This window comes from Prinia subflava, chromosome 1 (genome assembly GCF_021018805.1).
Source record: "Prinia subflava isolate CZ2003 ecotype Zambia chromosome 1, Cam_Psub_1.2, whole genome shotgun sequence".
Taxonomy (NCBI): domain Eukaryota; kingdom Metazoa; phylum Chordata; class Aves; order Passeriformes; family Cisticolidae; genus Prinia; species Prinia subflava.
Genome location: NC_086247.1, coordinates 279,636 through 290,796, shown reverse-complemented (window position 1 = coordinate 290,796; position 11,161 = coordinate 279,636). Strand labels below are relative to the sequence as shown.

General features: G+C 58.6%; 1 protein-coding gene across 12 annotated transcripts in view; it reads left to right on the top strand.

The window, feature by feature from the left end:
* The first annotated feature begins 2,477 nt into the window (after window positions 1-2,477).
* Window positions 2,478-11,161, top strand: part of SCRIB (scribble planar cell polarity protein) — a 123,148-nt gene continuing 114,464 nt past the window's right edge. For 9 of the 12 annotated variants that reach the window (XM_063396567.1, XM_063396655.1, XM_063396483.1 and 6 more), the window contains exon 1: window positions 2,491-2,808. In XM_063396567.1, coding sequence (XP_063252637.1) covers window positions 2,647-2,808 — 162 coding nt within the window. In that variant the 5' untranslated portion in view covers window positions 2,491-2,646. Of the gene's footprint in view, window positions 2,809-11,161 lie in introns of all 12 variants that reach the window. The other 3 variants (XM_063396900.1, XM_063396989.1, XM_063397072.1) reach the window with 3 other exon arrangements.

Sequence of the window (11,161 nt, the reverse complement as noted above, 5' to 3'; positions counted from 1 at the left end):
AAACCTTATTACTTCAAGAAACAACAACTCCGAAGAAAATCTCAGAGAACAGCAACCCTAAGAACACCCTGGGCTGGCTGGGCCTGCTGCCCCAGGTGCTCTGCCCGTGCTGTGTGCAGACACTCAGGGTGATCTGTCCCGTGGCCTTCCAGGCACCCAGGCCAGGCCTGGAGCTCCCTGGATCCTCCTCCTGGCCGTGCTCGTGGATGGGCATCACACTGGCACCTCCACTCATCTTCTAGGACCTCTGTGGGCAGCCAGGACGGATGATAAACAAAGGAGAGCGGCTGGGCAAGCTCTCCCTCGAGACAGGACTGTAATTCTTGTCTTTGTCATTGCCGTGATCCTGCACTTCTGCCGAGGCTTAGGTAGATGAAGGAAACCATCCTCAAAGCATTTGCTGCATTGTACTGCCTCTCCATTTATTGGAAACAGAGCTGGGATCATCCTTCACTTGCAAGTCCCACACTTGTACAAATGCTCAGAGCTGGCCCCAACATTTAAATTTCACCTTTCTAATTCCTGATGGCCAATTCCTTGTCCCTCTGCCACCACGCCCGTATTTCCTGGCTCCCTTGATGATTTCTGGCTGGGCACGGCAGCAGCTGATGCATCACCCCAGGTGCTGTCCCAGAAAGAGTGACCAGTGTGAAGTCACAGGTTCATATTCCATGGGGCAGGATCGCTCCATTGCAGGACTGCTGTGACAGACACAGCAGGATATCTGTTACAGGCACTGCAGCTGAGGAAATGAAAACTCAATAAACCCAAATGTTTAAAATGGAGTGCCAGGACAAGGGGGAATGGCTTCCCACCGCCAGAGGACAGGGATGGGATGTTGAGAAGAAATCCTTCCCTGTGAGAGTGGGAGGCCCAGAGAAGCTGTGGCTGCCCCTGGATCCCTGGAAGTGCCCAAGGCCAGGTTGGATGAGGCTTGGAGCAGCCTGGGCTAGTGGAAGGTGTCCCTGCCCATGACAAGGGCATGAAACTGGATGGACTTTAAGGCCCCTTCCCACCCAAAGCCGTCTGTGATTCAATGACTCCATAAATTCCTTCTTTGCTCCCTTCCTGGTTTCACAGCCTCTGCCTGTTGTGGACGCTGAAGCTGAGAGGACAATGTTCACCTCCTGCCTGCACAAGGACCACTCCCTTGCCAGTGTCTCCCTGTGCCTCGTCAGTGCCTCACCAGTGCCTCACCAGTGCCTCACCAGTGCCTCACCAGTGCCTCGTCAGTGCCTCACCAGTGCCTGCAGCTCTGGTGTCACCCAGTTTCTCTGGGTCACTTTCTGCTCACTGCAGGATAATTTCTGGCTCTGCAGTCTGAGGAATGCAGTCTCTCTCCTGCCCTGGGTTGGTGTCCCAGGCCCTTCCTGGGCACTGGGCTCTGCTCGGTGTCACACAAGGGTGGCTGTGAAGACTTGTCACAGTTAGACTGTGAGGAAGGAGGATCTGATCTCCGAGAGATAAATGAGAGAGAAATGAGATATATGGCCACGGCAGGAGCTGGTGGAGAGCTGTGTGCGAGGCAAAGAGAGCTGGAATGGAGACTTGCACAGGTCTAAGAGCTGCAACAGAGACTTGTTCAGGTCTAAGGGCTGGAACAGAGACTTGCACGGGTCTAAGGGCTGAACAGAGACTTGCACAGGTCTAAGGGCTGAACAGGGACTTGCACAAATCTAAGGGCTGGAACAGAGACTTGCACAAATCTAAGGGCTGGAACAGAGACTTGCACAGATCTAAGAGCTGGAACAGGGACTTGCACAGGTCTAAGAGCTGGAACAGAGACTTGCACAGGTCTAGGGGCTGCAACAGGGACTTGCACAAATCTAAGGGATGGAACAGGGACTTGCACAAATCTAAGGGATGGAACAGGGACTTACACAAATCTAAGGGCTGGAACAGAGACTTGTTCAGGTCTAAGGGCTGAAACAGAGACTTGTTCAGGTGTAAGGGCTGGAACAGACTTGCACAGGTCTAAGGGCTGGAACAGAGACTTGTTCAGGTCTAAGGGCTGAACTGAGACTTGCACAGGTCTAAGGGCTGGAACAGGGACTTGCACAGGTCTAAGGGCTGGAACAGAGACTTGCACAGGTCTAAGGGCCATGTGACAGTGCTGGGATAAGAGACAGAGCAGGGATAAAGTTCAGTGAGGAGAAACTGGACAGGAAAGATAAAGGGTGACAAAGCAACCAGGAAACCGTGAAAGCAGCAGGGGATAGAACAGGGAGGACTGCAGCGTCCCGGGACAGCTCAGAGGAAACGATTCCCTTCGCGTTTTGTTTTTTGTCACGAAGCAGCACCTGCGTGTCCCCGCACGGACCCACGGGGCTCTACCCCGCCCGCCGTGCCCCGTGCGGCCGCAGGGGCGGCGGCGCCCGCCCATTGTTCGTCCCCGGCAGCGCCGCTCCCGCGCCCCGGGGCGGGCCCGCTCTCCGGGACTCCGTTTCCCAGGCGCCCCCGCGGAGGGCGGCGCGGCCCGGGAGCGGCGCCGGGAGCGGCTCCAGGCCAGGGCGGAGGGAGCGGGGCGGGGGCGCTGCCGCAGCGGGAGCGCGGCCGCCGCTCGGCGCAGCCCGGCCCGGCCCCCGCACATCCGGGCGCTGCCGCAGGCCCGGCCCGTGCTGTCCCGGCGCGGCGCGGCCCGGCGCGATGCTGCGCTGCATGCCGCCGCTCTGGCGCTGCAACCGGCACGTGGAGGCGCTGGACCGGCGGCACTGCTCCTTGCAGGCCGTGCCCGAGGAGATCTACCGCTACAGCCGCTCGCTCGAGGAGCTGCTGCTGGACGCCAACCAGCTCCGCGAGCTGCCCAAGGTGAGCCCCGCCACCGGCGCCGCCGCCCCGCCGCTCCCGGAGCGCGGCTCGGCCCGGCCCGGCCCGGCCCGGCCCGCGGGGGCCGCCCCAGCGCTGCCCCGGCCTGCGCTGCCCTCGCCGGGCGGCCTCGGCTCAGCCCAGCGCCCTCCGAGCGCTCCGGGGCGGCTCCGCGGGGTCCCTGCGGCCAGCCCGGGCCGAGCCCCGCGGGGTCCCTGCGGCCAGCCCGGACCGAGCCCCGCGGGGTCCCTGCAGTGAGCCCGGGCCGAGCCCCGCGGGGTCCCTGCGGCCAGCCCGGGCCGAGCCCCGCGGGGTCCTGCAGTGAAGCCGGGCCGAGCCCCGCGGGGTCCTGCAGTGAGCCCGGGCCGAGCCCCGCGGGGTCCTGCAGTGAGCCCGGACCGAGCCCCGTGGGGTCTCTGTGGGGTCTCTGTGGGTCCCTGCAGCGAGCCCGGACCGAGCCCCGAGGGGTCTCTGCGGGTCCCTGCAGTGAGCCCGGACCGAGCCCCGCGGGGTCCCTGCAGTGAGCACGGGCCGAGCCCCGCGGGGTCCCTGCGGCCAGCCCGGGCCGAGCCCCGCGGGGTCTCTTTGGGGTCCCTGCGGGTCCCTGCAGTGAGCCCGGGCCGAGCCCCGCGGGGTCCCTGCAGCGAACACGGGCCGAGCCCCGCGGGGTCTCTGTGGGTCCCTGCGGCCAGCACGGACCGAGCCCCGCGGGGTCCTGCAGTGAGCCCGGACCGAGCCCCGCGGGGTCTCTTTGGGTCCCTGCAGTGAGCACGGACCGAGCCCCGCGGGGTCTCTGTGGGTCCCTGCAGTGAGCACGGACCGAGCCCCGAGGGGTCTCTGTGGGTCCCTGCAGTGAGCCCGGACCGAGCCCCGAGGGGTCTCTGTGGGTCCCTGCAGTGAGCCCGGACCGAGCCCCGCGGGGTCTCTTTGGGGTCCCTGCGGGTCCCTGCAGCGAGCCCGGACCGAGCCCCGAGGGGTCTCTGTGGGTCCCTGCAGTGAGCCCGGGCCGAGCCCCGCGGGGTCTCTTTGGGGTCCCTGCGGGGTCCCTGCAGTGAGCACGGACCGAGCCCCGCGGGCTGGGGCAGCCCCGGCCGAGCAGGAGCCCCGCCGCTCTCGGCCGCTGAGCCGCGGGATAAAGGAGACCCCTGCCCGCGGGGGCATCGCTTTACCCGAGCCATCGGTGCTGTGACGGGCACAGGCGCTGCCAAGCAAAGCACGGCATGAATTAAAAACCTCTGGTTTAATCGGTAAGCTGGAAAAAGTGACCAGTAAGTTAATTAAAAGCGGTAGAGCTGCTTTATAGTTATGATCATAGGGCTACATAGATGGTGCAGCAGCTGGAGCATCTCTGCTGTGAAGACAGGCTGGGAGAGCTGGGGGTGTTTGCCATATTTATTACAACCTCAAGAAGAGAGGCTCTGGAGAAACCTTAGAGCCCCTCCAGTGCCTAAAGGGGCTCCAGGAGAGATGGAGAGGGGCTTGGGACAAAGGCCCGGAGGAGTGGGACAAGGGGAATGGCTTCCCACTGCCAGAGGGCAGGGTTAAAGGGATTATTGGGAAAAAAAGATTTCCTGAAGGGTGGTGAGGCCCTGGCACAGGCTGCCCAGAGAAGCTGTGGCCGCCCCATTCCTGGAAGTGCCCAAGGCCAGGCTGGACAGGGCTTGGAGCAGCTTGAGGTAGTGGAAGGTGTCCCTGCCCATGGCAGGGGGTTGGAACTGGGCTGAGTGGTCTTTAAGATCGCTTCCACCCCAAATTATTCCTTGATCTGGGGCTCCAGCAGGCGCTTGCAGCCTCTGTTGCCGTTCAGTTCAGGCAGAGCTCTGCACACAGGAGAAGCCCTCCGTGAGCTGTTCCAGGCCACCGTGGTCGCTGCCATGGGCAGGGAACTGGAGCTCTGCTCCTCTGCCAGCCTGGCCCAGCCTCTCGTGGCTCCCAAGGGTTTGCTTTTGAGGGCAGGGCGCTGGCACGGGTGAGCTCTCACGTTTGGGTCCTGAAGTGCCATCCAGCAGGAACCCATGATGTTCCCATTCTGCCTGGTACACAGGATGCTGCCTGGAACCTGCTGCTCGAGAAGGAAAAGGCCTTAAAGACAGTGCTGGGCTCTGGGATGCTCCAGAGGAAGTTTTATTGCGTATCCCCTTTGGAAACAGTATGATTTTTTAAAAGTTATTTAAGTTCTTGCCTGTGCCAGAGAGAGAAGGTGTTTGGCTGCTGTGTGCTTGGAGAGATGGTCTTCAAGGAATAGAGACTGAGCTGCCTGTTTATTAAAAGAAATTGAGAAGTAGGTCATTAGCTTTCAAGGTTTTTGTTGAATACTGACATGTTATGGAATTTGTCATCAAATCTAGATTAAAAAAACCCTGACAAACCAGAAACTCAGTTTTGATTCAGGCCAGAGTAGTTTGGTTCAGTTTTGTTAAAACGCACAGTGGCACATCCACACCTGAACAGATTCTCTTGTGTAGAAGCAGCAGTTCTTGCTCTGGTGTTTTTGGGTTCTGTTTGTCTCTCCTGAGCCCCGGTGAGCTGGGCTGCCTGTGGGATTCAGGAGTGAGGCTGTCCAGGTGTGGAGACACCAGTGTGGCACTCTCAGCTCCTCTCTCAGGCAGCACAGCATCCTGTCGTGCTTTGGGTGGGGAGGTTTCCCAGCCTGTGGAAAATGTGTGTTTTGGGCAGGCTGGGACGGGCACGGGTGTCAGTCCCATCTGCAGAGGAGGGTGATTGCGACACCCCTGCGGGGAACCTGCTGGTCCCTGTGCTCCCAGCTTCGAGTGTCCTGCCCAGCAGCCCGGCCTCGTGCTGCTCTGAACCCCGTGGAACTGGGACAGACGGGGGGTTTGGAAGAGCATCTTTTGGATTATAAACGCAAATTTTATACTGACTTTGTACTTGGCCTGTGATGGTGTGGATACAATCCTGCCTGTGATCACAGGTGCTGTGTGTGTGCCTTTAGTGCCTTCCTGAGTCACCCCAAGAGCTTTGTGGCATCTGCTCGGCTTGGAGCATCACAGTTCTTGCCATGACCTGTCCTGGGCTCACAGGCTCCTCTCTGGTGTTTGAGTTCCCCTTCTGGAGTCTTCTGGCAAAGAATTGTTAGAGGAACAAATTGAAGGGAGCAGTGAGATCCTGGTCCCCTGGTCTCAGGAGATGGAGTAGATCAGGAGAGGGACAGAGAATGGGCAGCAGCAAAGAGCGTGACCAGACCCAGGGTACAACAGCTTTTGCACAAGGTGTGACCAGACCCAGGGTACCACAGCTTTTGCACAAGGGTGTGACCAGACCCAGGGTACCACAGCTTTTGCACAAGGTGTGACCAGACCCAGGGTACAACAGCTTTTGCACAAGGTGTGACCAGACCCAGGGTACCACAGCTTTTGCACAAGGGTGTGACCAGGCCCAGGTACAACAGCTTTTGCACAAGGGTGTGACCAGACCCAGGGTACAACAGCTTTTGCACAAGGGTGTGACCAGACCCAGGGTACCACAGCTTTTGCACAAGGTGTGACCAGACCCAGGGTACAACAGCTTTTGCACAAGGTGTGACCAGACCCAGGGTACCACAGCTTTTGCACAAGGGTGTGACCAGGCCCAGGTACAACAGCTTTTGCACAAGGTGTGACCAGACCTGGGGTACCACAGCTTTTGCACAAGGTGTGACCAGGCCCAGGTACAACAGCTTTTGCACAAGGTGTGACCAGACCCAGGGTACCACAGCTTTTGCACAAGGTGTGACCAGGCCCAGGGTACAACAGCTTTTGCACAAGGTGTGACCAGGCCCAGGGTACAACAGCTTTTGCACAAGGGTGTGACCAGGCCCAGGTACAACAGCTTTTGCACAAGGTGTGACCAGGCCCAGGGTACCACAGCTTTTGCACAAGGTGTGACCAGACCCAGGGTACAACAGCTTTTGCACAAGGTGTGACCAGGCCCAGGGTACAACAGCTTTTGCACAGGGGTGTGACCAGAACCAGGGTACAACAGCTTTTGCACAAGGTGTGACCAGACCCGGGGTACCACAGCTTTTGCACAAGGTGTGACCAGACCCGGGGTACAACAGCTTTTGCACAAGGTGTGACCAGACCCGGGGTACAACAGCTTTTGCACAAGGGTGTGACCAGACCCGGGGTACAACAGCTTTTGCACAAGGCAGGTGAACGCTTTCAGGATGTCTCCACTGTCTGGGAAGGGCAGTGAAACACAGAGCAGTTCCCTATCCGATGGCTGAGGCCTGGGGTGTAAATGATGGCCTGAAAGAGGGGACAGGGAGCAGCTGACTGCTGCTTGCAGAACATCACTGAGTGGAACAAAAAGGGCTCGGTTCAGAGCAAAATAAATCATTTTTCATGCAAAATGTAGTTTAACTGGTCTGTGGAACCACTTGGCACATGACATTACAGTGCTGTGAGTTAACACGAGCTCAGGAGAGAAGTGGAGCAGTTCACAAAGGAGAAAACAGCCAAAAGTGAGGATCTGCAGAGGCACCACTGTGTGTTTGCAGTGTGTCCTGGGAGAGGCTTGGAGGGAGTTTGGCTTTGGGCTTGCTGTGCTCACACTCGTCCTTCTCAGCTGGAGCTGCTGAGGGCTTTCCCTGTGCCAGCCCATCCCCAGCCAAACCTAAACGCCCTCCCAAGGCAGGGGAACATCAGGTGCTGCAGCTGTGGGCAGCAGGGGAGAAAAGCAGAGCAGCCCTGAGTGAGAGAACATCCAGGGAGTTTGGGGTGCCAGGGGTGCTGAGCCTCGGGGACACTTCGGGCAGAGACAGCAGAATCACACCCCACTGTCCCTCCCCTTTCCTGCCCCTCTGGGCTCCCTGTGCCTGGTGCCAGGGTTGGTCCAGAGGCACGTGAGGAGGAGGAAGAGGAGGAGGAGATCTGCAGCTGGTGGAACAAGGAAGCCTGTTTGATCCACCTCAGGTTTGACCCAGTGTGTCTTGAGGATTTGTGTTCACAGTGCTTCCCTCAGCTGTGCCAAGGTGTGCTTGGTTCCAGGCACACAGGTCACTGCAGGAAGGGCGTTTTTTGAGGGTATTGCTGTTGGTAGGGACAGATACCTAAGGCTGGAGTAGGAATCTGTGTAGTATGAGGTGAATATGGTGATGCAAATTGAGAATAAACTGCCATTCCAGCAGTTTAGGTGGGAACACTGGGTTTAGGCACACGGTGTCCCTGAAGGATGGTGGTGGGAAAGCTCTTTGGTTGGGTCAGGGGGTGTTTTCCAGGTGAGGAGCCCTTCATGGAAACAAGGCTTTTTTGGGAAAGAGATGCTGGGAGGAGGGTTTGTGCTTACGTGAGGGAAGGTGGAGAAGGGGCAGTGTGCTTGTTTGGCAGAATGGGGCTGCACGTGCCCATTCTCTGGGAAAAGGGCTAAAGGACACAGAGATGTGCCTGTGGAGATCTGTCAGAAAAGTGGGAATGAGAGAGGGTGCACAGCCTTGGGCAGCACATTTGTGTTTGGGGGTTTTTAGGGAAGACTTCCCTGTGGAGGTGATTCTTGAGGTGAAAGGATTGGAGGGGTGGCTTTTGGAAAGGTCAAGCAAGTCTCTTGAAAATACATGAGTATATATGGTTCCTCTTACACCAACGGGGTTTCACACAGGCTTTTCTGTGTCCTTATTTCACCTGCTCCAGAAATGTGGCATCTCTTGCTCTTCCTGTGGCACCGTTTTCCTCTGCGGAATTTCCAGTGCCCTTTGTGCTGCTGCTCTGCTCCAGATCTGATGGGATGCTCTGCCCATCCCCTGGGATTGCTGAGTGACACTGCTGTCCCTTCCTCACTCCTCCCTTCCCAGCTGCAGAAGTCTACGTGTGTTTCCATCCTGCAGTGCTGGCTCCTCTTCTGTCTGCTCTTGCTTCTTTGTCACCTGTCCCTTGTGGAAACCTGCCTGTTTTGAGCCTGTAGGGTGGCTCTTCTTGGGCAGTTTGAAGGGTGTCCTAGGGTGACTTTGTGAAGCTTGTATCCTCCCAAATTTGCCCTAAACCAGGACAAAGGGATAAATTAAATCTGTGTGGGAGCATCTGCTGCCCCATTGCAGGGATTTGCTGCCAGGGTGATAACACATGATTTAATGGAAAGTGATAAATTCCCTTTGATAAGTGGCCTGTGCTTTCCACGAGGGTGTCTGAGGTTCCAGAGGTGGAAGTGACCATGCTGAATTCTGCTGTGCCTGTCTTGCAGACTGGTGGCTGCAGGGAACCTGCAGGAGCAGGGGGGAGAGCAGGTCCTGCGCTGGCATTGTGGGGTTTGGGAGCAGAGCTGGCTGAATCTCCGTGTCACCCAGGCCACTCTGAGCACTTGAGAGGCACAGGAATCAGCAGGAAGGAATGAACACGGGGTGGAATTTGGAGCACTCTGAGGCGGCAGACAGAGCTGGTCACAACCCCGAAGGAGCCAGAGACTCTCGGTGTGCTTTTGGAGGAGTGCTCCAGATTGTGTGGGGAGGCAAAAGGGAGGCTGGAGGAAACCTGGGTGGAGCAGAGCTGGTAGGACCTGGTGCAGGAGAACAAGAGGGTGGAGCTGAGTAGGAGCTGAAACCTTGAACAAGTCTGTGCAGAGGGAGGAGACCTCGGAGCCCTGGTGTGTCAGCATGAGCGTGCACAGGTCAGGCTGCTGCACACCTGCCAGAGGAGTGCGGGGCTGGAGGTGTCTGAGGCTGTGCAGAGGAAACCCAGGGGCTGCCGGGGGTCCCAAGGGTTTTAGCAGTGGTGGTGCTGAAGAGGCCCCAGGCATTTCTAGTGTAGGGCTGCAGTTCCTCTGCTTTGCTTTTTCCTCACCACAGCTCCCATGATAGTGAGCCCAGTGCAGGAAACGCTCTTCCCAGTGCCCAGTGAGCTGCTGGAAACTGGGAGACGGGCACTGGGAGAGGAGCCCGTGTGTGTCCAGGGCAGGTCCTTCCCTGTTTGGGAGAGGAGCCCGTGTGTGTCCAGGGCAGGTCCTTCCCTGTTTGGGAGAGGAGCCCGTGTGTGTCCAGGGCAGGTCCTTCCCTGTTCAGGAGAGGAGCCCGTGTGTGTCCAGGGCAGGTCCTTCCCTGTTTGGGAGAGGAGCCCGTGTGTGTCCAGGGCAGGTCCTTCTCTGTTCAGGAGAGGAGCCTGTCCCTGTCCAGGGCAGGTCATTCCCTGTTTGGGAGAGGAGCCTGTCCCTGTCCAGGGCAGGTCATTCCTTGTTTGGGAGAGGAGCCCGTGTGTCCAGGGCAGGTCCTTCCCTGTTCAGGAGAGGAGCCTGTCCCTGTCCAGGGCAGGTCCTTCTCTGTTCAGGAGAGGAGCCCGTGTGTGTCCAGGGCAGGTCCTTCTCTGTTCAGGAGAGGAGCCCGTGTGTGTCCAGGGCAGGTCCTTCCCTGTTTGGGAGAGGAGCCCGTGTGTGTCCAGGGCAGGTCATTCCCTGTTCAGGAGAGGAGCCCGTGTGTGTCCAGGGCAGGTCCTTCCCTGTTCAGGAGAGGAGCCTGTCCCTGTCCAGGGCAGGTCCTTCCCTGTTTGGGAGAGGAGCCTGTCCCTGTCCAGGGCAGGTCGTTCCCTGTTCAGGAGAGGAGCCTGTCCCTGTCCAGGGCAGGTCCTTCCCTGTTCAGGAGAGGAGCCCGTGTGTGTCCAAGGCAGGTCCTTCCCTGTTCAGGAGAGGAGCCTGTCCCTGTCCAGGGCAGGTCATTCCCTGTTCAGGAGAGGAGCCCGTGTGTGTCCAGGGCAGGTCCTTCCCTGTTCAGGAGAGGAGCCCGTGTGTGTCCAGGGCAGGTCCTTCCCTGTTCAGGAGAGGAGCCTGTCCCTGTCCAGGGCAGGTCCTTCCCTGTTCAGGAGAGGAGCCCGTGTGTGTCCAGGGCAGGTCCTTCCCTGTTCGGGAGAGGAGCCTGTCCCTGTCCAGGGCAGGTCCTTCCCTGTTCAGGAGAGGAGCCTGTCCCTGTCCAGGGCAGGTCCTTCCCTGTTCGGGCTTGCTGCCGTTTGCATCATGCAGGGCCCTCGGGAGCTGGCTGCCTTTCAGCAGTTCCTCTCCTGGGCTGCAGTGTCCCTGTCCAGGATCCCACTGCCCCGGGGGAAGCTCCAGGCCGTGGTTGTCACTTTCCCAAAGCAAAATGGGGCCTCGCAAAGCTAATTAAGAGCAGCTTTTAATTTCCTGCCATCTGAGTGCTGTAAGGAGGATCTTGGGGTTTATTTACTTCCATGGAAGGGTAAAGCTTCTCCTTCTAATCTCTGTACTAATAGCCCTTCCCTGAGAAAGTCAGGGAGCTGGGAATCCTCCGTGCTCGCTGTGGAGCCAGCCTTGGAGCCTGCCAAGGCTTGATGTGCACCTCCTCTTGCTCTGGATGTGGTGCCTTCCATCCCAGGCCGTGTCAAAGCTGCAGCTGCATTTGTTTAACAAAACCAGCCCACAAACT